This window comes from Peromyscus eremicus, chromosome 3 (assembly GCF_949786415.1).
Source record: "Peromyscus eremicus chromosome 3, PerEre_H2_v1, whole genome shotgun sequence".
Classification (NCBI taxonomy): domain Eukaryota; kingdom Metazoa; phylum Chordata; class Mammalia; order Rodentia; family Cricetidae; genus Peromyscus; species Peromyscus eremicus.
This window is the reverse complement of record NC_081418.1, coordinates 147,843,939-147,871,271: the sequence shown is the minus strand read 5'-3', so window position 1 is coordinate 147,871,271 and position 27,333 is coordinate 147,843,939. Positions and strand designations below refer to the sequence as shown.

The 27,333-nt window shown below is 39.1% G+C and overlaps 1 protein-coding gene across 1 annotated transcript in view; it reads right to left on the bottom strand.

The window, feature by feature from the left end:
• Positions 1-27,333, bottom strand: part of Pik3c2g (phosphatidylinositol-4-phosphate 3-kinase catalytic subunit type 2 gamma) — a 323,855-nt gene that overhangs the window by 93,882 nt on the left and 202,640 nt on the right. Inside the window, exons 21-24 of the mRNA XM_059256988.1 lie at positions 22,664-22,756; positions 20,292-20,421; positions 16,054-16,190; positions 15,256-15,425 (exon numbers count right to left, since the gene is read on the bottom strand). Coding sequence (XP_059112971.1) covers positions 15,256-15,425; positions 16,054-16,190; positions 20,292-20,421; positions 22,664-22,756 — 530 coding nt within the window. The remainder of the gene's footprint in view (positions 1-15,255; positions 15,426-16,053; positions 16,191-20,291; positions 20,422-22,663; positions 22,757-27,333) is intronic.

The window sequence follows — 27,333 nt, the reverse complement described above, 5'->3', positions numbered from 1 at the left end:
AAAGGTAGTTCGGAGTCACTTTAGAATAGAATAGTCCTATGCTGATACAGGCTTTGCTGTTTTAATAAAAAGGTAGTTGAGCTGGAAATCCCACCAATATGACTCAACTAGACCTTCCCGAAGTATGAGAACTCAAATGAAAAAGTTATGTGAGCACGTCTCAGACAGGGACTCTGGTTAGAGACAAAGCATTTTCTGAAATAGCATTTCGTTGTGGTTGTTCTGATATGTGACTTTAAATCTGGGCACTGTGGTTCACACCTGTGAATCACAGTGCTCCAGAGGCTAAGGCAGACTGTGAGTTTGAGGCCAGCCTAGACTACATGTTTAGTTCCAGGCTAGCCTGGTCTCAGAAATGAGATCGTATCTCAGTATAAAATAATAAAGTTTGTATTTTTCATAATACATGCTATCAAGAGAAGTCAGAGTACTGAAAACTTTCACTCAGCTTGCTTTGACTTTCTTTGTCCCAAAATGTATTCAATAAAATGTATTGAGCCCCGGCACTGAGCAGAACCTCTCAAGCGCCAACTGTACCGTCTCAAACTGTGATCACTAAATTTTGCTCCTGGCTTTCTCACTTATTCTATGAGGCACTTTTTGCATCCACACTTTAGCAAAGCTGGGAGAAGAGATGTTGGAAACACAAGATAAAAGCACAGGTTCTAATCTTGAACTTGCTGTGACTTCATTTTCTTGAGTTTAAATTGGGTACCAAACACTCAGCTGTTAGACTTCCTGAGGGGCCCAACCTGGGAAACATTTATGTGCCTGGCTCATGGAGAGTACCATGCACTCAGGGAATGCCACAGCTGGAAGGGGATCCATGCACGGAGCCCAGGCTGCAGGTCGCATGATCCAGATCTCAAGTCTCGGTTTTGTGCATCACTAGTTCTTGTCCTTGGTGAGACACTTACCATCTCCATTTCTGGATCTCATTCTTCACCAAATGGGTGGGGACACTTGATTATTGGTATTGCTGAGAGGATCACACAGCTTAAATGGCAGAAAGCACTTACTGCCACATAGAAAGCTCTCAGTTCACTTTAGATATCAGTGTTGTACGGTATTGTACGTCTTCAGCCAAGAGTGTTTGCAGAGCTGAACCGTGTCACAGCTAAGCCTCCCTCTATCTTCTCACTAAAAAAATGCCATCAGCTCCCACTTCTTACTTTAAGATTTAATTTAATCCTGGTTTATCACTATGAACTGCCTGACTACATGGGTCCTTACGCTGACCTTTTCTTCTGTCGTACATTTGATAGATCGATACCCTTGTAGTTTCCACTCTCACTGAGTGTAGTGGTTTGAAGAATAAATGTGCTCCATAGGCTCATGCTTTAAATTCGTGTTACCCAGTTGGTGGTGTTTGTTGGGGATGTTATGGAATCTTTAGGAAGTAGAGCCCTGCTGGAGGGAATATATCTCTGAGGGTGGACTTTGAGATCCCCACCCCACTTTTTATTCTCTCTCTGCTGTGTATTGATATATGAAAATATGATCAGCCAGCTTCCTGCTCTGCCAGCATGCCACACCTGCCCCACTATAAGGGATTCTGTCCCACTGGAACCATAAGCCAAAGCAAACCTTTCTATTCTTTTTTTTTTTTTTTGGTTTTTCGAGACAGGGTTTCTCTGTGTAGCTTTGCGCCTTTCCTGGAACTCGGTTTGGAGACCAGGCTGGCCTCGAACTCACAGAGATTCGCCTGCCTCTGCCTCCCGAGTGCTGGGATTAAAGGCGTGCGCCACCACCGCCCGGCACCTTTCTATTCTTTAAGCTGCTTTTGGCCCTGGCATTTTATCACAGCAACAGAAAAGTGCCTTATGCACCAGTGTTTCAGCAGAGTTTTAGGAATATTGTCTTAGTTAGGCTTTACTATTGCTGTGAGGAGACACCATGACCACGGCAATTTTATTTTTTTATTTTTTGGTTTTTTTGAGACAGGGTTTCTCTGTGTAGTTTTGGAGCCTATCCTGGAACTTGCTCTGTAGAACAGGCTGGTTTTGAACTCACAGAGATCCACCTGCCTCTGCCTCCTGAGTGCTGGGATTAAAGGTGTGTGCCACCACCGCCTGGCCCATGGCAACTCTTATAAAGAAAACATTTGAGGTTCAGTCCATCATGGTGGGGAGCATGGCAGCATGCAGGCAGGTATGGTGATGGAGAAATAGCTGAGTGTCCTGTATCTTGTAGGCAACAGGAAGTTGACTGAGACACTGGGCAGTATCCTGAGTATATGAAACCTCAAAGCCTGCATCAACAGTGACACACTTCCTCCAACAAGGTCAGACCCACTCCAACAAATCCACACCTCCTAATAATGCAACTCCTTATGAGATTATGGGATTGTGGGTGCCAATTACATTCAAACTACCATAACTATCCTAGACGTCTATAATCAGAAATAAATCTACATTTTTTTCTTTCTATCTTATACTATGTTTACTATGAATTAAGCTTTGAAAGTAGTTTTTGAAAAGTCTAAAATTCTACAAATTCCTGAACATTTCTAATGTGGCATGTTGCACATTAATTAATAAAAACAAACCTGGAGCTAGGTATTGGGGTGAATGCTGGAAGATCAGAGAAGCAGAACAAGCCACAACTTCCTCACCTTGCCAATTCCCCAGCTGATCTTATTTCCTCAGACTGGAAGCTTCTGAGTTCTCATCCAAATGGATCTCTGCTGAACTGCTACTCAAAAGCCTAAAAGCTTAACCAGCCAGTTCCTGGTTTTCATGCCTTATATACCTTTCTGCTTTCTGCCATCACTTCCTGGGATTAAAGGCTCACTTTGTGGGATTAAAGGAGTGAGTCACCATGCCTGGCTGTTTCCAGTGTGGCTTTAAACTCACAGAGACCCAGAGGCTCTCTGCCTCTGGAATGCTAGGATTAAAGGCCTGTGTGCCACCATTTTCTGGCCTCTATATCTAGTGGCTGTTCTGTTCTCTGACCCCAGATAAGTTTATTAGGGTGCACAATATTTTGGGGAACACAACATCACCACAGTGGCAGATACATTTTCTCTTTTCAGCTGATAAAACTACAACTGTCCAAACTGATTTCTCTTAGAAACTTGTGGTTCTGTCTCCATGAAATGACACCTCCTTCTTCCCTGGTACCTGCCATGGTAAATCAGGTGCAGAAAACCCACACAGAAGCTCAAGTACCTGAGAGAAACATCCAAATTAGAGAAAAATGTAAACTAACAATAATATTGAAGAGACAGATTTCACTGTGTAAATATCACAGGCAAAATGTTTAGGGAGCCCAACAAAATAAAAGCTTCCCTTTTTATATTTTTTTTGCTCACTTTCAATAAACTTAATAAAAATAAGAATTATACTATAACTCTTCTGTAAATGAAAGGAAGTATTAGATACAGCAAGGGATCCATCTGGTCCCTGTACATTACACAAGCTTCAACTGCGCTATGCTTTGTGAACTGAATCAAAAGTGAACTTAATTCTAGATCATAGACTCAGGGGCTTGAGGCCTCTCTCTGAAGTTTTGTGTTATTAGAAATCCAGGACGTAAATTGTTTTCCAGATTTGTTGCTTCACTGGTGCTTGTCAGAGCTGAATCTGCTTTTGTTTCTCTCCTCTGACCCTTTCAACTGTATTTGTTTCCTATACCTCTTTCTCTTCCCTCTGCCTGTCTGTCTCTCTGTCTGTCTCTGTCTCTCTGTCTGTTCTCATCTTCCCTCTCTCCTTCCCTCTTACTCTCCTTTTTCTGATGCTGTTTCAGGGATAAAGATTAAGATGTTTTCCTTGTGATAAATCTTCCATGGCTGGCAAGATGACTCAGTGGGTAGAGACACTTCTCAGCAAGCCTAGAGAGCCACCTTAAATCCTCGAGAACCATATGATGGAAAGAGAGAACCTACTTCCCCAACTTGTCCTCTGACTTCTACATGAGTACCCAGGCACACACATACTTACACACATTCATAAAACATAAACACAATATGTCAAAGTTTTTAAAAGAAATCTTCCTCAATATAACCTATTCCTTGCTGAAAGTCTTGATTTTTTTCAAAGCCCCAAGTGAAACGTATGCTTTTCAGAACAGAGGGAAGTATTCCCCCTTCCTTTATATGGCCTTCACATCTGAAACAATATGCTTATGATCTTCTGGTACATACAGAAAATAAAAGTAGCTCACATAGCCAATATCTGGTGATAATTTAACATTATGTGGGAAGACCACACAGAAGCTTGTTATGATTCTGTCATTCTGTTTCTAAAATTAACTTTTGCATAAACGTCTGACTAGTCTTTCTCCAAAACTAGCATTGTGTAAAAATGCTGAGAGTATTTTCTAGATTTCCAGCAGATGTAAGGAGTGGCTTGGTGATTTGAAAATGCTGATATCCTTGGAAATGTAAGGATATATTATAAGCACACAGTAACTATTAAGGAGATAAATTTGTTCAATACAAGGAACAATAGGCTATTCATATTTGACATTTGCTGTTACTTTTGTGTCAGCTCCCTATGTAGCAATACAGTGGACATAATTCTGTGCAAGGTCATTAGTACACTGAGATCATTGTCCTAAGGGTTTACCAATGATGTCTCCACTAAGGACTCAGACATTTAGGATCTGTTGCTGCTCAATAGGTGACTTGAACCTAGAGGGGTGGCTCTCAAATGTCATAGCACTACAGTTAACCACCAGTAGGCATTTACTTAGCATCTGTAGTAGAATGTGCAAGGCCTCTAGGTGAGAGTAAAGTGCTTTCAAAATCATTGTGTTAGAGTCTGGAGATATAGCTCAGTTGATAGTTGCCTGTCATACTATTTTGCCTGTCATACACAAATTCTTGAATTCCATTCCCCGTACTGCATAAACATGGGCGTGGTGGGCATGCTTGTGATCCCAGAACTAGAGAGGTGGAGTTGGGAGGATCAAGAATCTAAGGTTATCTTGGCTACATAGTAAGTTTGCAGCCAGCCTGGTAAACATGAGACCCTGCCTTATTCCCTCCCTACAAAAATAACACTGGTACGTAGGCAATTTAAACATATCAAGTAACAATAATAACGTTATGGAAAGATTGTTCTATCTGCAATATGAAGAGATAAGAAGGGTATAATTTGGAAAGATCAGATGAGCTTTGTTTTTGTAAAAAGTTTTAATCTCATATGATAATAGCTTATGTTAGGATTAGGTTTGTGGCATACAGATCCAGAGAAGTGGAAAGACTTAAAACATGTTCCAAAATAATAAATGAGAAGACGTGATAGCTTAGAAAAGGAGGAAACAGTGAAATTAAGTAGGTTCTCCTCCATGTGTAGCAGGAAGACTGAAGAGCATCATTCAGAGTGACTGACATTTGTATCCATGTTACACTGGAGTGCCTTGAAAACTTATACCAAAGCAGATGACCAAGATCAGAACACATGTTTCAGGACCTTAGACAAAAGATCTAAGCTGGAGGTAAATTTCTTAGAGTCAGACTACTGTCTTTTCTTATGCTACCCAATGCTGTCATTAAAGTCCCTGAAAAAGACAGACATACCATCAAGTGATGTCAGGACTCAAGAAACAATGTGATTTTAAGTTTCCTAAGTGTCTCTTGCCTCACAAATTTCAGATATGAACTCAAAGAAGTTGGTGATATGGAAATATCAACAGATTCAGACAACAGAAAACAAACAAAAACAAAATCAGGAAAACTTGTTTTCTCTAAATGAACAACCAAAAAAGAAAGTCTAATAACATATAATATTTTAAAAGAAAATAAATCTCTTCAGCCAAATATTTTTAGAAGAAATAGTGATTTCAATTCTACCTACACACCTAGACATCACATCTTACCAGGCTGCAAGGTGGCACCCTTACCTCCCAGCAGGGTGCGATCACTGGGCACCAGTGAAAGGATACACATGTTGGTCAGCAGAATAGAATATACAACTCTGAAACAGACTACCCAAATATGGCAAACTGTTTCCTGATGTTATTGTGAACACAATTCAAAGGACATAGGTAGCCTTTGGACAATTGGGTATCCAGAGACATACATATATCTTGATCTAACCTTCTTAGCTAAAAACAAAAACAAACTAAAGATTAATATAAAGCACAATGCTCTAAAACTGTCATAAATATAAGAGAAAGTTTTGGGGACTGAGGGCCAGACACATGATTTCTGGAATTAAGCATGTTTGTGACATTGGTAAAAGCCAATGATAAAAGGGTGCAAAGGCAATCTAAAATCTGGAAAATGATCCTTGAAAATGATATAGACAACAAATAATTAGCATGAAGAATATAAAAATGTTCTCAAATTTCAATAGTTAAAAATCAAATGATATAATTAGAAAACAGACAAAAGATATGAAGAGACATTTCATGTCCAAGGGTATGAAGATGATCAACAAATACATGAAAGATATTCAATATGGTTTGCCTTTATGCAGATTAAACCTGCAATGGATGACAGAAGACATCCAGCAGTATGAGTGAAAAATGACAAGAATGTGGAAAAACTGAACTGCTCATACCTTGTTGGTAGAAGTGTGTGTCAAATATCTCGTTTTGGCACATTATTTTCATTTCTGAAAAACTGTTTGTCATCAGCTTGTTGAAATCAGCAACAATAAACAGCTACCCTGTAACCCAACAGTTATGGCCCTGGGCATTTGTCGCAGAGAAATGCAGACTTATATTCATGAACTCCACATATGAGTTGTTCACAGCAGCTTTAGTCCTAGTAGTTGGAGACCCTAAGGGATCCAGATGTCCTTCAACAGATGAATGGCTCCACAGACTGTACTAAACTCAGATTGTGGAATGTTATTTGTCAATCAAAAGGCACAGCTTTGAAAACACAACAGCTTGGATTGACTCCCCAGATAATTATATTACAGTAAAAATAAAATAAAATAAAATAAAATCCTCAAAACGTACATTCAAGATGATTCTATTTATACAACATTCTTGACATCACAAAACTGTAGAAAGGGAGAATAGATGGAAGACTGTCATGAATAAGGATAGAGTAGGATTGAGCATGAGAGGTAGCCAGGTCCACCTGTACAGGAGCTTCATAAGGGATGTGATGGGGAGAATCATTTTTGTATCTTGACTATGTCACTTTTGATACTTTTTTGTGATAAATTATAATTCTACAAGATCTTATCATTGGTTAAAAACACAGGTAATGCATATATAAGACCTTTTTGTCTTGCTTATTATAATCACATGTGAATCTACAACTGTCTCAGAAGATGTTATTAACATTTCTACTGTATTACCTGGATGGAGATGATAACAGTTTCCTGAAAAGTGTAGAGAAACAAGAGAAAAGAGAGTCTTGGAGAAGCAAACATTTGATGGCTTAGGAGAAAGAAGCCATTCTGGATAGACACTGAAAAATGTTTTGCAGAAGGTAGTAGCAGAATGTTTTCTGAGACAGGGGGATGCCTTGAAGAAGGCAGTGGAAGAGTTGACACAATGGAGACCTTCTGATAAACCATGAAAAAGGACAATGAGTCTTGCTAAGGTCAGTTCAGGTTTATTAAATAATAAAGAATAAACCCCAGCGGATGAGCCTAGAGAATGAATATGAAGGTGAAGAATTTACAGAAACCCTTTCCAGGAGTGAAGTTGAGCAGAGCAGCATGAAGACTCGCGGAGTGGAGCAAAGTTATTTGAACTTTGTGGACTCAGTTCACCTGATTGCTGAGACTATAATGATCCTCAAAAGAGGAGAGGGAAAGAGCTCTGAAACATCTGTTTGGGAAGACAAATGTTTCGGGGCTGACGTAAGTAAGCGTGGGAAGTCTACATTCCATGTTAAAGCAGGGTCTGCTGGGATGGCTTTGTTTTCTCAGTGAAGTATGGGGAGTAACTGGTCTTCTAATTAGAACACTGGGGGTGTGGGCACACACGTGTTGGAGAGTGAAAAAGCAAGGTGGTCATGGGAATGCAGTGCATTGAAGGACAAGAGGTGGCAGTGTGCTGGCTGTGTTGTGTACTCCATTCTAGCAGCACAGGGCTACTGAGTTCTGAGGTGCTTCATCTCTGCCTACACAGGCTACTCACAACACGAACAGGCCTTTTCCCATCTACATCCATTTTTTTTTTGTGCATATGTTATATGTAAATGTCCGCTATCCTGTGTGTGTGTGCATGTGTATGTGTGTGCATATGTGTGCATGTGTATAGACTAGAAGAGGATGTTGAGTACCCTCCTTTATCATTCTCCAGCTTATTCTTTTGACAGAGGGTCTCTCATTGAACCTAAAGGTAGTAGGCAGCCTACAAGCTACAGAGATATTCCTACCAGTGCTTCTCACAGTGCTGGGTTATACCCACACATATGACCATGCTTGGCTTTTTATATGGGTCCTAGGGATTTAATCTTAGGTTCTCATGCTTGCGCATTGATTTTTCTTACTCAAATGGCCATTTCCAAAGTCAGCAACCCTTTTATGATTTTTAAATGTTTATATATATGTGTGTGTGTGTGTGTGTGTGTGTGTGTGTGTGTGTGTGTGTGTATAGCCTACCAATCTTTAAAACAAAATTATTCAGCAGTTCTGTAACTTTATAAGCTACTACCATTGAGAACAACTGGTAATGAATTTGCAGATTGCTGTCTTCTTGTCTCCAAGTGTCTTACCAGATGCTACTAAGATGTCATGTTTCAATGATGCATTTGTGTCTAGAACTGAAGTAAAAATTCAGCCATAAGGCATACCTGGTTGTTATTATTAAAATTATGTTTCATGAATTCAAATGTCTTTGTCCTCAAGAAATTCCGTGGTAACAGTAACATTATCCCTCACAGTGGAATTGCTCCTATTGTAAAATTGGGAGTTAAGGGAGTAGACGAAGCATGCTGACTACAACAATGAAGTCTAACTACACAGGTGCTATATCCTTAAACTCAGAAGGCTTCTGCTCCTGAAATTCCCTCTAAACAAAGGTATACACACTTAGAAAATAAATAGCTCCCATTTAGTGAACACACACACACACACACACACACACACACACACACACACTCTGGTGTGTACATCATGGCATGTGTGTGGAGGTCAGAGAAGAACTTGCAGAAGTCAGTTCTCTCCTTCTACCATGGTATCCTTGAGGTTAAACTCAGGCTGTCAGGCTGGACAGCACGCACCTTACTCACCAAGTCATCTATGTAGCCCTTTAGAAAGCTTCCTCTTTAAAGAATGCAAACATGAATTATTTAAGGCACAATAATTCCAGAAACACCTTTCTCAAATGTGAGTCATGTAGTCTAGGCAATATTGCGGGCTTCACCTCAATAACTTGGGTTGGTCTCTGGTCATATTAAAGTCTATAGAATGGTCATGAGTAGGCTCCAAAATTTAAGTCACACATCCTAGGTATTATTATTTATATCTGTTTAATATTTTGATGGTAAAATTAAAAGCAGCACAGAGTTCTGCCTGCTTTACATTAAAAAAGAATATGCCCATATCAAAGAGAGCAAGCCTGGTTACTTCCACACTTAGCCTTAATTTTTGCATCCTTCACAGTTAGGCATTTGACTGTATGTCTTAAATGTATGAATTTAATACATATCATGACTGTAAATATGTGATAAATGTATCACAGGGTACTAACTAAAGGAACTGCCACCCATCTCAAGGCAGTGAAGAACCAGCTGTGTTGGAAATCTGGAGAAATGGAAGCTTCATGGCAACATCCACTGGCACCCTTGCATGCACTATACCTAAGACTATTCTCTGCCTTCACTTGCAAAACACAGAAAATAACAGTACCTGCATTGAGGCATTTCTGTCTCAATTCCTGAAACTATCATGTGTCAAGTATGTATAAGGCTTTCAAAGTTATTTTTGACAGTTTTCACAGAATATGAACCCACACTCCATGATGCAGCCCCTAATACAGAACACATGCTTTGTGCCTGTATCAAACCACAGCAATCCAGAGAGAGCTACAGCTTCAATACCAGTGATAGAGGTAGGGGATACAGAGTGAAATGGGAACACCAGGCTCTGAAATGGACCATAAAATGTGTCTGCTGGAATCTATGAGCACCACAGTATTCCTTCCTTTAGTGGAGACTGATAAGAGTCAGTAAATGGAAGCACAGAGACTTTAGTCTCAGGATTGAAAGATTCGAGTGTCTGAATGATGTACTTGGTACTTGAACTGAAATTCAGGACTTGGTAATGAGACACACTTTGTCACTATTATCAAGATTATTTTTATTACTTTTGTGAAGTTGAAATGGTTGTGTCGTGAAGAAATACATAGCAACATTAAGATGTGTTGTTTTAAATAATGTCTGAGTGCTACGAATGTCCCTAATTGCAAATGGCATCATTAGCACAGGCGCAAATGGCTGAAGTGCACTGGGGATACTTAAGCTTACCTTTTCTTTGATATCACAAATGACCTACATTCCAGAAAGCACATTCTGCTGCCCAACAGAAAGAACACAGGTCTCTTATCTAATATCCATGAGTTAATTGGGAAAGCAAATCTGGAGTCTCCATTGAGTAAGATAGAACCTTGTGTAATTAGGTAGCTCAGGGAAACCACACACGAGCAATATAACCACAGTGTCAACGTGAGCATGCTATTACAGAATGAACACTAAACCCCCAGGAGATCTCCATGCTCTCAGCAATTATCAGCTGAGGAGAGCTTCACCAATAATTTCTTAAATGCAAAGCATTTCCCCTCTTGTCCAGACCCTTGTACAAGCACCATGTGTCCTCAGTCTTTGGGAAGTCCCTCATTTTTAACTCCTTAATAACTTCAGATACTGAGTCAGGAGCTCCTTTGAGGCTCAGGTATATCCTGGCTCTTGTTTGAAAAGTGTAGACAAAAAACAGCAACCTCTTCAGAACGGTTAAGCCTCCTCAATATGTCTATGACTTGCATTTGTAGAGAGCCAGGATTTAATGAGGGCTAGAAAACTGATGGGATCCTCAAAATTACTGTGTGTTTTTCCTTTGAGTCATAGATAAGGGAAAGTGTACAGCTATACTTTCCACAGAATTCTGGTACTTGCTTGGAACAGAATTAATCTGGATATGAGGACAAGTTCATCAATGCTCTAATGCGTAGGTGGAAGTCATGCCTGTGGCACCACATTTGAAGTAAGGGTCTAAAAGCAGGTCAAAGATGAACCCAAGTTACTCCTGAAAGCATTTTTACCTCATGTAGTTGTGGTCTACAAGAAATAGACTTAGTATTTCTTACTAAGCTCAGAACTGAGTTGTTCACCCAGCATGAGACGCACAGCATTTTTTCCTCCCTTCCTCCGTCCCTCTGTCCCTCCCTCCTTCCCTCCCTCTTTTCCTTGTACCCTCCATTCCTCACTCCCCCTTTCCTTCCTCCTCATTTTCCTATGCAGGTAAATGGGTGCATGCTATACAGATATTCTCCCACGGGGCCATATCCACAGCTCAGCAGAAGTTCCTCTGCTACACTCACTTTGGAGGCGTGTTTGTAGGTTTTCCTTGAGAGTAGACTTAGAATCAGGGCTAAGCAGGACTGGCAGAGAGAAGTACCTTGTACCTTAGACAAGCTAAGAAGACAGCATAGGTGGCAGGTGAGGCTCATGGAGGGCAGGATAATCAGTGTTTATGATGCTCTCTCTTCCATCTCTTTTCTATTTGTTCTCAAATTTTTCTCAGCCATCCCATTTTTTCCAGCTGAAACCTACAGAATTTTCTCATTGAAGAAAATTAATTTATGAGTTTATGAACTTTGCCAATTTCCATGGGATAAATATCCCCATTATGGCTGATTTCTAACTCGTAATATGCTATCATCAGGGGCCGTTGTTGAGAAGGAGTACACTACAGGGAATGGGCTCTTGCAAGCCCACATGACATGGACCAGGTCCAGTCCACCTCTGCCTGTGGCCAAAATTACAACACAGGTTAGGGATGGCTTGCTAAATACATTACCACCCTCTGAACTTTTTATGCATATTGAATCATTTAATCTTCAACAAAACTCCACATTATAGATGAGAAAACTGAGGCACAGAAATGGAATTTACTGAAGAGTGTATGTAAAGTACTTGATAACTCTAAGATTCAACACACAAACTCTCTCTCTCTCTCTCTCTCTCTCTCTCTCTCTCTCTCTCTCTAACACACACACACACACACACACACACACACACACACACACAGAGCTTATCCTCATAGTAGCTGACCTTAACCAGTATTAATATAACCTCTAAAATTATTTTATTGAAGGGCTTTTAATGTAGTTATTTACTTCTAACAGTGAGCACCAGTCCAATGAGACACCAGCTTCCTGTAAAGTTCCACCTCGGGATGCACACATGGTCAATGACACAAGGCTTTCCTGGAGTATGAAAAGTGGATTGTTAAACATCTAGAAATGACAGACATGAGAAAAAATGTAAAGCGTTGGGTACTAATTGTTTTTACTGAATAAAACATGGGATAACATGCTTCTTGAAAAAAAAAAAAACTACAAGAAAGACTTAATCTTTTGCTGCCCCTTTAGCACCTTGTGTGGACAGGTAAGGAGACCTGGAATCTACTGCCCCAAGCTCACTTCTGCTGACCTTTCAATATCCTATGCAGTCAGTGAACCATAATGAATTAAAAATAGAACGTCATGGCTACTCAATATTCTTAGAATAAATGCTGGCTGAGTGCTCAGCCCTAAATGAGACCCCCTGGAACCCTCAGAGAAGGTTGTTGATAAGTAAGTGGAAAGGATGTAAGAGCTGGGAGATATGTGGAAAGCCATCTTCAGTGTAGGACACAGCCATTGCAAATATGATCTCACAGTAGTACTAGACCTGCATAAGACTTTGTGCCTGTTAAAGTCATCATGGACTGGGGATGGGTTCATAGGACCCTACTGCTCTATTCTAACTAGCTTTTCTGTTGTTGTGATAAACACTATGTCCAAAAGTTACTTGGGGAGGAAAGTTTATTTTAGTTTATACTTCTAGGTCACATATCATTAATAAACCACAAAGGAGCACTGTCTGCCAGCTAGCTCTCGCTAACCGATGTTCAGATCACACACACACACACACACACACACACACACACACACACACTCACACACACAACAAAAAAACCCAGGACCACCTGCTCTGGGTGGCACCATCCACAATTCATTGGGCTCTCTTTTACCAATTAGCAATCAAGAAAGTGTCGCACAGATAAGTCATAGGCCATTTTGATGGAGGCATTTCCTCAACTTAGGTTCCTGTTTCTCAGGTGACTTCAGTTTGTGTCAAGTTGACAACAAAAACTAACCAGTGTACCTTCCATGATGAACTATTGGCAACTGATGGATTCTAGGGAAGGGACAATCATTGCCCTCCGTGCTGTGCCAGATGCTGAGCCCATAAAGTTCCGAAAAGGTCTAAATCTGTGGCCCCACAGAGCATCCAGTTAAAATTAGTGGGAAACAAAGCACAACAAAAAGCGTGAATGTGGGAAAGAGACCTGTAGGGAGGCCTGGGCAGGAATGGCAGGAGTGGAAGGAATATAAGAAAGAGCAGGGGAGTGAGACTAAACAGAATGTATTGTATCCATGTTTGAAACTGTCAAAGAACAAAGTTAATTAAAAATACGTAGGAAAGACAGACAGAATGACTCAGTGTAAGGTTGCCATTGCCAAAGTGGAAGTCCATATACAATGGCAATGTAACAATAAATATAATTTGAAAAAGTGGGTTAGAAGAGGAATTGTGGTTCCAAATGAAACTCTTCTTAATTTATCCTGCTTTATAAGAGAAAGTAACCAATAAGAATTTATCACATTCAAGTTTGTCTATTGCTACAGTCTGTCTTATAGAATGAAGAAGTTTCTATATAGACATTATTACCAAAGAACTTACTGAAAATTTGATTGTGGGTGCCCAATTTCATAATTACTTTTATTTATGATTTTGTTAGAGAAAATGGAGAAACAAAGATTATAATTAAGCAATACTTCAAAGGAAAAATCCACTTGGCTTTAGAAAGCTGGGAAATTCCTCTTAATTTCCATCGCAGAGATTAGGCAAATAGTCCCCAAATCCTTAAGCAACCCTGGGGCTGTGATGCCCTTTGATTTGGTCTGCTAGTGTCAATCCTCCTTAATCTCACAATTACGGCAATAAGAGGGGAGCACTTGTTTATGTACAGCGTGTGAAACCCTTCACAGTGGTGGCTGAGATGTGTTTGTTTTCTTAGAAGTCAGAGAACTTACAGCAGCTGCAGGGTCAGCTTTGGCACAGGGCTGAGAATTCTACATTTCCAGAAATCTCAGGTCTTGGGAATGTTCTATTTTATTTTATTTTTTGTCTCCCTAGATTTCTTCCCCGATGATGCATCTCCACAGGCTGCTCATAGACACTATACCTCTGAGGGATTCTTATTTCCTTCACACCACATCTTTGCTTATTAGTTTGATGCTGCTTTTAGTTGTTACTTTTCTCATTACCTTGACAAAATACCTGGAAGGGTTTGTTTCAACATGTAGTAGGAAGGAATACTTTCATCACAGAGGCTCAAACATGATGGTCAGAGTGTAAGGTTGTGTTGTATCCTTCTACAGTCAGGAAGCAGAGAGCAGACAGGACACAGTGGAGAGGGACCAGAAAACCTTAAGCCCCTTCCTGCCCACCCCCAGTGACTCATTTCTTTTAGTCAGGCTCTACCTCCTGAAGGTCCCAGAACCTTTTAAGTCAGAGCCATCATCTGTAGCTCCATAGATCCAGGTCCATGAGCCTATGTAAGACACTTTGCACTCCAACCACAATAGTGAAGGAAGGGATTGTACAGTTGTTTACTAATCTACCCACAGTGCCTTGGTGGGTGCTCACTGAATATCTGAGGGATGATTCAAGGCTAAGTCAGATTGGAGAGTTGGCTAATTGCACTATACTAAAATACTGGTGGTTATCCCCTACAGGCAATATACCAGATGGATTAGGACCATCAACTCATGTATAATTTCCCATTCAAAGTTTATGAGAAAACAAAAACATCAATTGAAACAATTAGCTGGAATAGATTTAGTAACCTATGGAAGAAGACCAATATAATTTCTTAACATCTTAAAGAAACTCTCTTCTGTTAATAATTTACTAAAAAAACTCTTTCCTTCCATCGTATTAGACTTATAATCATACTTATATTACCCTGGGGGATTTGTACAAGTTACTTGATGGGCTGTTCTGCCATTATACACTATATATTATTTAGAACATTGCTTAATTATTGTAATAAATGTTTGTGAACTGACCTTTTTATACCACCAAATGTTTGTGCATGACCCAAGAATTTTCCAAAGTCAATATGAAACATGTGGCCTGACTTTGTCAGCATGATATTGTCATTATGTCGGTCACAGACTCCCAAGATGAATGTTACCACACACCAGCCAGCACAAGAGTAAAAAAAGTTCCTCAAGGCCTGTCAGTTGAGAAACAATGACACAACATGACAATAGTAAAGAGAAAAAGCATCTATAATTATCTACCATCTATTTCTGGTATATATCATCTATAGGTCCATCTATCTATTATATATCTTTATTTTATTACCTATTATGTATTATATCTATATAATCATCTATGTTTCTATCAATCATCTATCTATAATCTATTCCTATAATCATTTTATCTTACATTCTCCAAGCTATTTAACAATGGTAGATGAAAAGCCAGGGCATAACAGAAGATATTTAACATAGAAGTTTATTTATAAAAATTGGAGATTGTATGCAAATAGGTGGGAGCTGCTGGAAGGATTCAATTTCAAAAAGCATCATCTCTAGAATGTGATTTCTGTGAGAGACATATCTGAGTGAAGAGATTCTTTATTTATAGCCAGGAACCTCACCCAGAAGGAAAACAAAATGCAGAGACTTTGATCTAGTTAATATGCCAGTTAAACTGGGTCATTCTCACATGGCTGATGAGTGAGTGAATTAGAACTCAAGGTGGATTTAATTTACTTTCCCATAAATCACAATATCCAATGGACCAAGGCATATTCTTATTTAAGTGCATTACTTAAAATTAGTTCCAGAAGAACAAACCTTTTCGTAATCTTCCTTTAAGTGGTTGTGCTGACTGAACCACTTCTTGATGGTGTTTTCTTTCAGTGGTCCTATCAGCCCAGAGTGGAGATGGATCTTGGCAAGCGTCACAGCATCTGGCACCATCTCTATCAATCCTGGATGATAACGGAGAGAGATTAAAGAAACTAACCTCGTTCCCCAGGATGAGGAACACTTAGACCATGGACCTCAAAGTGGGTGGTGACAGTGTTTGTCAACACTGTTTGGATTTCCTCCTTCCTCTCAAACCATCTTCTTGTCTAGAGGGCTCCTGATCATTCTCCTCAGTCTCATCAATATGAGTATGTTAGGGTTTCATCAGATCTTTCAGAAGTAGCTTAATGTTTTCTTTCTAGAACTGTGGTAGAGAGCCAATATAGATGGTCTCATGGAAGCCCATGGTCACCAGAAGAGCAGATTGTCTGTCACATGTCTGGAAAGTGGTGAAACTTTATAGGAGGACACTTACATTTAAATAGTGAATGTGTTTCTGCCTTCCATGAACAAAATATAATTCCCTCAACAAACATGTCAAACACGTGATAAAAATCTCTGTTCAGAGTGCTGAAGAAGTGGTGCCTTGGTAAAGAGTTTGCTAAAAGAGCCTGAAAACTGGAATTCAGACTCCAGTATTTCTGTAAATGTCAGGAGGGCATGGTGGTATGCCTATAAATTCCAGAGGTGCACAAAGGCAAGGTGGGTAGCCAGATTCCCAGGTCTGAAAGCTCTGGGATTCAGCAAGAGACTCCCCTCTTTCTTCTCTGCTTTTACCTGCAGATAGTGCAGCCTATGTATGTACGGACGTGGAGCCATCCACGGGAGCATGGGAATCCCACCAGTGGCCACATCCTCAAAAACAAGGATTCATCATCCCACCCTCAGAAGCTATCAACTGTCAATAATTCCTTGGTACAGGGGAGGGTTTGCATATTGTATGCCCCATTTGTGCTTGATTTTTAGCTGGCTTGATGTTGTGCAGTTCTTGTGAAAGTAACCCCCAGCTACTCAAGTTCAGAGTGCAACAGCCATGTCAGGTCCAGAAGATAGGAAGATGTGGGGGGAGTTGGAGGGGGAAAAAGGGAGTGCATATGATCATATTTCATGTAAAAATCCTCAATAATTTTTATAAAAGACTATTCCTCAATACATAGAATGGAGAGTGAAGATATTCCATTTCAACCTTTAGCTTTCACATGTATGTGCATACACATGAATTTGTACCCATATGCAAAAACATGGATGCACACATTAACACACACACACACACACACACACACACACACACACACACACACACTAAACTTTGAAAATAAAATTCTTTTTAGATTAGTGGAAGCACCTCTGTTAAATGGTAAATTTCTGAGAGTGAACAGAGAAGCCATGGAGGGAGGCACATGCCCCTTTCCTGCCAGGTAACATTAAGGAGAAACTGTATTAATGATTTCATTTAAAAGGGAGAGTGTATTGATTGAACTTATGTAGGACTTTTGCCTCCACGACCTCTCATCCATCAAGGCTTTTGACTGTGCTCCTAAGATTGTTATCCTGTATAGACTAAAATCAGAGGTTTTGAAAATATTTATATGTTAACAACCTTAGGAACACAGTGAAAACAGTACAAATAGTATTTCAACTTCTCCCTAGATGAGTGTCCCCCAGTAATTCTCTAGACACTGCTTTATAGATAAAATCACTGAAATAAATTGAAATCTAGACTTTCTTATGTTTGCAGTCCTCACCATAGTTAAGAGATAAACAAATGCTCAGAGGATGAAGGGCACCAGAAAAATTCTATGACCACAGAGAAGGCCATAAAACTGAACGCTTTTTGAACAGCAGATATCCAATAAGCCCAGAATCTAACGAAAGTGTAACCTTGTCTCCTGAAAATGGCATTCATTTTACTCTCTGTTTTTGTTGAAGAAATGTTCTGTCAGCATAATTTCTGCTGTAAATCTTGCTGTCAAGAGGGCTGTTGTTACACAGAGGGGCAAATAATGTCTTCTGCCATTCGCCACTTGGGAAATGGCACCTACTACAGTTGTTTATTTAGAAATTACTGATTAACTATGAACGATTTTGCATTGGGACACATGCTGCAATAACAAACAGACACGAGTAGATGGAACTGTAGCTTTCCACCAGAAGCCAGCATTTATTTGATTTCTAAGCATGGGTGATCTATGGGAGATTAGAAGCACAGTCTGGCTGAGCTGGTTTCATTCTTACTTCTGCAGCAGATTAGGGTATGGAAGAATTAGGTCCCTTCTGTGAGATCAGGAAGGGTAAAAAGCAAGAGACAATTCCAATGCAGCAGTAATCAGAGCTGTTTAAGAAGTTAGGAAAGGTTTGGGGACCACTTGGCTTGAAGCAGGGCCCTACTATTGGAACAAAATAAGTTTGTCTGTGATCTACAGTGGTTCCAGAGTCAGCTGAGAATGATTCTGCTTTTAGCAGATAACATCTCAAAATACACTGGCTAGGGCCCTGAGGCTGTTGCCAAGGCCTCAGGAAGAGAGGACCTTCATTGTGATGGCTATTTTGCAACAATGGGTCTAAATAGTAGATCTCTTGGAGTTAAAAAAATGACCACATTATTTAGAATTTTTTTCCAGAGTAAGTGAATGAAACTGTATAATAGATAAATAAAAATGTGGTGTATACACGATGGAGTCACAAAGAAGAAAGGAATGATCTTGTCTGCTGGTAAATGGATGCAAAGAGAGACCACTAGATTATACTAAGTGAAAAAACTAGGACCAGAAAGACAAATACTATATTTTCTTCCATTTGTGGACCCTAAGGTTTTTTTTATAGATATATGAAACCACATACATACATACACACATATATATATATATATACATGCACACACACACACACACACACACACACACACACACACACACACACACATATATATATATGACATGCAAGCAGAATGGAGGCTTCAGGAGGGAAGGAGACCAACACGAAGATGGAGAGAGGTAGAAGGAGAAAGGAAAGGGTATGAAGGTGGATATGATCGAAACACAGGATGTACTTTAAGGAAATGCTCTTCATTGAACTCTACAGTATATAGGACGAATATTCACCATTAAGACTATTTTAAAAAGAGAAAATACTTAGAGGTAGAGTAACTACGTAGGAAACCCTATGGCTTTGTGCAATTGCAAGCATTAACGTGAAATTTAGCAAACTTGCAAAATAAAAACATCAATACTCACCCCAAATAAAACTGATCAATGAACCTAAACCATTTAGTCTTTCATTTCATATTTATATCTGGATTTTAGAAAGGAAAAGAAATATTGAGTCATGCTCAAAGTGTGCATGTTTGCTCATTTTGACTGATTTTATAGCTATTCAAAATTCTTTTAAAAATTAAATGTCAGTTCTAGGCCAGTGAGATGGCTCAGTAAGTAAATCTTCTTGCCACTCAAGCCTGATGACCCGAGTTTGATTCTCAGGATCATCATGGTACAAGAAGATAACTGATCCCCAAAACTGTCACTTGACTTCCACCCATGTACCACTGCGTGCATGCTTCCACCTACCCACATTTTGCATGTAAACACACATGCACACATACAAATAATAATAAGTAACAAATAATTAATAAATAAGTGTTGTTATGTTTATTGTATGTTTATAATGCTTAGGGTTTCTTTAATCATATGCAAATTGTGTGTTAATGATGACAGTGATTTTGAGTGGACAGGTTATTCTATTATGGATGGTGCTAGACTAATGAAAGGTTGGCTTTATACTTGTAAAAGTGACACACATTCATGAGAAAATTGCACTTTGAAGTTTGGACCTGAAATTCTCCCTGGGCTGTCAATATCTGTTACAGTACTAGTCTGTGATGCTGGGCACCATGATATTATCACTGCAGATGTTAACATCTACATTATCTTAGAAAATGAAGGAAAAATGAGTAGTCATTAAAGCAACTAATTCCTAGAGGGAAGCAAAGAATGTCACAGTTAATATCTGAATTGCAAAGTAATAATTAATATCTAAAAGCATGTTATGCTTTACATCAATCTCTTTGTTTTTAATTTTTAAAATTGTTCTTTTTTAGGAAGGGAAAATACAAAGATCTTTGGATCTTTGAATGTGGAGCCTAAAAGCTGTTGTTGGTTTGTGGCATATTACCAGAGAATGAGTGAGGTACATAATGTAAATTACCTTATTTTCAAATCTGTACTGACCTTGGGCTTTTCCTGTGGATAGACATTTATAAATGATCATTTGCATATCTAGGCCCTCCTGCAGCCAAATGTTGTCCATCACTTGAATAATCTGCAGAACAAGCATATCCTGCCGAAGATCATCCCCAGCCTGTCAAAACAAGATTGCAGGCTCACACTTCTCCGAAAGTGCCATTCAAAGTATTCCGATGTGGTCTACACCATTTTCCCCCTCAATATCTTTCCAGCTCAACTTAGGGAGGTTTTTCTTGTTTCATTAGCACTGAAAGCACCCGGTGCTTCTGACAGCAGACAAGGAGAGGGAGATCTGGCCTTTAAAAGGGTCACAGGAGCTCCAGCTGTTGAATGAGAGGAACTGCTTGGAATGCTGCCCTTGATAATAATCTCCTCATTCGTTATCCATGCACAGTTCCTTAGACTCAAAGTCTACTGCGGAGAGGCAGAATGAATGTTTACTCAAGTTTCAAACTCAACCAAAGGAAATCTGGAAGTGAAGATGACTAGCTCTATCATAAGCTTATGCACAGAGATGCAATTAGAATCCTGGCAGCTTCTTCACTACACCATAAAGAGCACGCATGTGATGTGGTACCCTGTGAATCACTGGTCTCTATTGTGGAGGATGCAAGGTGGTTTTCAGAGGAAACCATCTCTGAAGATAAACAATAAAGGGGTGGTTTTCATCAGAGGCGAAGGAAGCATGATGGGTCCCAAAGGGGAAAACTCCGTGCTGTCACATAAGAGTTTGATCATTCAACTGTACTCTAATTTATACAAAGATGACTCCTGATAAGGTTTCTTTCTTTTTTTTTTCTTCATGAAAAATAGAGCATTTTGGGATCACTAAAGCTTAAGGTTCTGAGGGTCAAAGGCCACGTGTGAGCATCATCATTCTCATTTCCCAAATTAGCCAGAATCCAGCAAAGGTTCACCCCAGGACATTGTTGACCAGTTGGCTGAATTAACTGGATGACTCGCAGACTCGTACTTCTACTTGTCCCTCCTTGTCAGTGTCTATTTGCGCTCCTCCCCATTTCCAACCCTCTTACTGCTGTTTGTTCTTTCCCCATGGGTTCATATGAAGATTGAAATGCTCCTCATTTGTTTTCTATTTATAGAGAAAAGAAAATAATCCAATTTACTGAAATAGGCAAGTGCTGATTCATGCCTTTAACTTTAGCACTTGGGAGGTAGAGGCTGGAGAATCAGGAGTTCAAAGATAGCCTACATGAAAACTTCTCTTTAAAATAAAAATAAAAATAAAAAAGAAACAATAGCAATATGGTGGTATTTTACTTGTACTGAAATGTGATTTTAATTGTATATTAATAAATAAAGTTGCCTAGGAGTCAGAGCTATTAGAGCCATAGCAAGAGCGTGGTGGTGGTGGCGCATGCCTTTAATCCCAGCACTTGGTAGACAGAGCTAGGTAGATTTCTGTGTGTAAAAGGATACAGCCAGCATTGGAGACACATGCCTTTAATCTCAATATCAACCATAGAAGACCTGGAAGTCTCTACAGACAGGCAATCATGTGTTTGGGTTTACAACCAATGAGAAGGCAGAACAGAAAGACTATATAAAGACATACACACAGGAAGTAGGTCCCCTTTCAGAGAGCTCTCTTGGCTGAAGCAGGAAGGGTAAGGCTCTTAGTTCTGACCTCTTGGCTTTCTTCTCTGAATCAGCTCTGTGTTTCTTATTTAATAAGACGCTTGGTTACATCTACATAGCAACAAAACCAAGAATAAACATGGCTGGTGAGATGGTGAGATTGTTAAATGGTTCAGCGAGTAAAGGCCAAGTTTGATGAGTTCAATTCCCAGGAACAATGTGGTAGAATAAGAAAACCAACTCCCACAAGACCTCTATTCATGCCCCATAATGAGTGTGTGTGTGTGTGTGTGTGTGTGTGTGTGTGTGTGTGTGTATGTGTGTTTGTGTGTGCATATAATAAAAAATAATCAAGTACTTATAGACAAAAATTTTACCTTAAAGTAGTTTATACTATCCAGATTCCAGGTAATGTCCCAATTTTTTTTTCTTTTCTAATCTAGACCAAAAGAAATTCTGCTTCTGGAAGCTTCCACACATTTCACTTTGTCATTCAAAAGTGATTGTATGCTTTCATTTATTCAAACTTAGTTTAAGATTTGAACTGAAGGATACTTGGCATTTAGCCAGCAACATTTGATTTATTGCCAATCAGCTTGGCTTGCACCATGACTCTGTAAGAAGACAGACTTTAAAATAATTGGGAAACCTCTGTGTTTTTGCCAAAGGGAAATAACTGCAATCATTTCTTTTTGTGAGCAATAAATCAATAGTTCTGCTTATGGAATCAATTTTGGGATTCAGAAGAGTTACTGTACCTTAAAAATGACACTGATGTTTTTGCCCATTGGATCAGCATTGATGAAAGTGATCTTCAATGGCAAAGCATTAGATGTGAAATATGAGCAGGCCTATAGTAGGAGAAGGGAAACAAGGTGAGCAAAACAAGGTGAAGACACACCTTTCTGAAAACCACAGCCCCTGGAAGAATTTGCTAGACGAGTAAACAAAATGAAGAAATACAATTTTTATACTTTGAAACAAAGAATTGAGTTTGTCAAAAATAAATAAACTAACATTAGTTTCCCAGTCGCAAGTGTTTGTCACAGCGTACCTTTCTTCGTATCTTGCTTTCTGCAGTTTCAGGTACCTACAGTCAACCATATTCCATACTATTGAATGGAAAATTCTAGAGCTAATTCTCAGGCTTTAAATTGCACATCCTCCTGAGCCCTGTGATGAGGTAATATACTATCTCACTATCTTATCAGTATATTAACAACTTTTGTGTAGTTTATTGTAGCTGAAGTTTTCTCCAGTCCTGCCTGGTCCACAGTCAGGACAAATCTCTCTCACCTGCCAGTCCCACAGCTACTTTGATCCAAATGAGTAAACACATAGAGGTTTATATTGTTTAAACTGTTGGCTTAATGGCTCAGGCTTCTAGCTATCCAGTTCTTACATCTTAAATTAATCCATTTATATAAATCTATACCTTGCCATGTGGCTTGTGGCTTACCGGCATCTTCACATGCTGCTTGTCATGGCATCGGCTTGCAGTGTCTCCCTCACTCAGCCTTCCACTTCCCAGAATTCTCCTCTCTCCTTCTCCCGCCTACTTCCTGCCTGGCCACAGGCCAATCAGTGTTTTATTTATTGACCAATCAGAGCAATTTGACATACAGACCATCCCACAGCAGTTTATGCACATGGAATAGGCTGTACACAGGGAAAAACCACAGTATTTATAGATTTCAATCCAAATATTCTTCAGAGAATTGTAGAACATACCATCCTCAAATAAGGGAGAGGGGTTAAATACTGTATTTTAAGTTGAGAATCCAACTTTTTAGTAGATTAAAAACCTTCCAATACAATTTTCAACCATATCCCAAACTATTAAATGGAAAATTCCAGAACTAATTCTCAAGTTTTAAATTGCTAATCCTTCTGAGAAGCATGATGAAGTCATGTACCATCTCACTATCTTAACAGCATGTGAACATCCTTTGTGTAGTATAAATATGGTGTTTTGAATAAGAAATGTCCTCCATAAACTCATATGTTTGAACACTTGATCCTCAGTTGGTGGTGCTGTTTGGGGAAGTTAGGGATGTGTGGATAGAAATGTGATTACTAGCTTTCTGTGTTAGCTACTGTTGTAGTAGAATATTTTAAAGTGTGTTACTTTTGTTTATGTTGCATTTGTTTAACTCTGTGAAGCTGTGTTACTGTGCCTGTGTAAAACACCTGATGATCTAATAAAGAACTGGCCAATAGCAAGGCAGGAGAAGGTATAGGTGGGGCTGACAGGCAGAAAGAATATATATAGGGACAAATCTGGAAAGGGAGATTGAGGAGGAGCCAGAGAAGGAGGAGAACATCAGGGGCCAGCTACCCAGCTACACAACCAGCAACAAAGTAAGATTTACAGAAGTAAGAGAACAGGAAAAGTCCAGAGGCAAAAGGTAGACCGGATAAGTTAAGTTAAAGAAAGCTGGCAAGAAAGTAAGCCAAACTAAGTCCAGGCATTCATAAGTAAGAATAAGCCTTTGTGTATGATTTATTTGGGAGCTGGGTGGTGGGACCCCCAAAAGAGTAAGAAACAGTAAAAACAACCAACAACAACCTGTTATACCTTTCCCATCTTGATGGACTCTATCCCCTTGGAATTGTGAGCCAGAATAAATCCTTTTCTCCTTCAGTGGCTTTACCCAGCAACAGAAAAGAAACTAATACATCAAGCAATGGAGACAGATATACTTATTCTTAAAATAAACTAAGAGGTATATAGATCTTGTGTTTACAATAGTTGGCTAATTTGCTATTTAAAACAGTATTTTCTTTCAGTTTGTTTTTAGAACACATTTTAAAGAAACATGGATCAGAGAGAGCTGAATTTTAATCTTGGCCCCCTTTTTGTTAGCAATAAGATTTTAAAATTATTAACTAATGTGTCTTTACTACACTGTAGAGTAGAGAATAAGAAACTTTCTCTCATGCATTTTGGCAAAGGAGACATGAGCTAATGAATATGAGATGCATTCTGTTGAGCTTGAGAGCAGAAGGGTACTTAAAGATTCAACATGTTTCTTTGTTAGTGAATGTTCTCTTTGTAGATAATAACATAGTTTTCTTCTTTCATTACATTTCCCATTTCTATCTTAATTTTTGCATTGTTGACTGTTTCCACCCAACTTGCCCTCTTGTTCATTTTCTCAATTTATTTCAAGGTTGAAAGACTTCCTGTGCATAGAGTAGTAGAGAATTCATATTGAAGGTAAAGAGTTAAATCAATACTAAAGAAAAGAAAGGGATTTGGTATGTTCAATCTATCAAGTCAGTAAAATATGACATCAATATGTATTGAAGGACAAGTTCCAATATGTGTCTCTGACATCTGAAATCGGTATAAACTGAGAAGAAAGGGATCTATTTTTTAACTTAGTTGTCAACACAAATCTAATCTAATTTCTAACCAAACACAAACCCTTGCTTGCTAAATCAATTTGAGTTTTACAGTTTTAAAGGTGGGACTGCATGAGAAGCAGGAGTTTCTGCTGTAAGAGTCATATGATCTTTTAGTGAATTGTATGAGCTTGTTATGCTATAGAATTAATTAGTGAATCTTATGATCTTATCATGTTATAGAATTAAAAAGTCCTATATTAGACAGAAATGAGTCTAGATAAATTCTGAATTCCAATTGATGGGGCTTTTTTTAAAGGATGCCAGGTCAAGAAAACAGAAAAAGTCAAAAGGTGACTGAAAAATGCCTTAGACACTCATTTTATTTGAATCCATTCTGCTTTCATTATTTCTTTTCTTGTTTTCACATACAGTATATTTATTGAAAGTCATGTCAAAATATTCTATTATCAACAACTGCAATGTGCAAACCATTATCTGGATGCTAACAGAAAGAAGCGCTGCATCTAGTTAAAATGTCAATGAAAATTGGCATGAATATATATGTATATATATACATATATATGTATATATATATGCATTAACTTGAGAATTCACAAAGCAATTTATCACATTTGAATGAAGATGCATCTGGAGAGTAAAGTTATTTAGAGATGAACTAGATCTTGAAGATTATGAGAGACATACATATTAGTAAATAGGCAGAGGAAGGGTTTTTTGGGTGGGGAAAGGCAAACCAAAAAAGACAGCTTTTATGAGGAGAGGTTTAAAAGGTGGATTAAGAGGTTCATGATCAAGGGGCAGGGAGAACTGAATAAAAGTCTTGCAGATTATTTTATGTTGGGTGAAACTAGAAGGAAAAAAGGAAGATAAAAGGTGAAAGAGAGAGAGAAAAAGTTATGACCTCTGTCCTTGAGAAGCAGAGATGACTGACATAGATATAAAAATAGTTGGAAAAAAAAGAACCCTGTAAGTAAATAAAATGCTTGATGTTCGCTTTTCCACCCACAAAGACAGGCTGCATTAAGAGGCTTTCAACTTTCTCACCTGGTCACACCTCAGCAACTCAAATAGAAATAGAAGAGTTGTACAATTAGTGGTTCCCTGAGGGGGCAAAGTTGAGAACTTTTCTGGCAAAGAGAACACAACTCAAGCCTAAGACCCCTGCTGTTTGCCTTTGAGAGCTATGCTTTGCAAAATAAATTTAGCTAGGCCTGAGTTTTTCTCCCACTGAACCCAGAACCACTAGAACCCAGACCGAAGACTTGTCCATATGCACTGAACTCATCGATTCACTGCAGTGTGAACTCTCTGGTATACTGTAAGCTATGAGAAGTAGTGGTCTGCACACACTAAATAGCTTCCTTAGGTCATGTGTAAGGTGTTTCTGATGAACAATGAGACTGGTTCTATAACAGAAGAACTCATATTCCTTACATTTATAAAGTCCCTCACTAGTGTAAATTTTTGTTGTATAATGAGGTGTGAATTTTGACTGCATGTGTTTACATGAGTAGACGGAGAATGGTTTTGTTCGTGTGATGTCTGCTATACAGAAAGAGACTGAATGCCTTGTTGCATTGCATTCAAAGGATTTTCTGTGGTATGATTCACTTGTGGTATGACAACAATTAGGAATTATAAATGACAGCTCTCCCAAATTGCCTACATGTATGTGTTTGTCCCCTCTTATGGAGATTTTAATGATGAATGAGACATTTTCTTTAACTGAAGGCTTTGCCACACTCATTGCTTGCACCTGGCTTCTCCACAGTGTAGACCGTAGAATGCTCTGTAAGCATCTCTATTAGAAAGACAGCTTTCTCACATTCATTTCAGCTGTAAGGTTTCTCACCCCACTGCTCAGTAGAATTGGAGGAGAGATTAAACTCTGCCATGAGAATGTCATATGGTTATATCAATACTGTCCATGGTTGTACCACAGAAGCTCAACTCTGTTCCAGACAGAGAGGGTCACAACAAATATGGCCAGGAGATGGCTCTGCTTGGGGCAGCTCCTGAGCAGCAGGACAGTACTTCCAGTGTTGCGAAGGAGTGT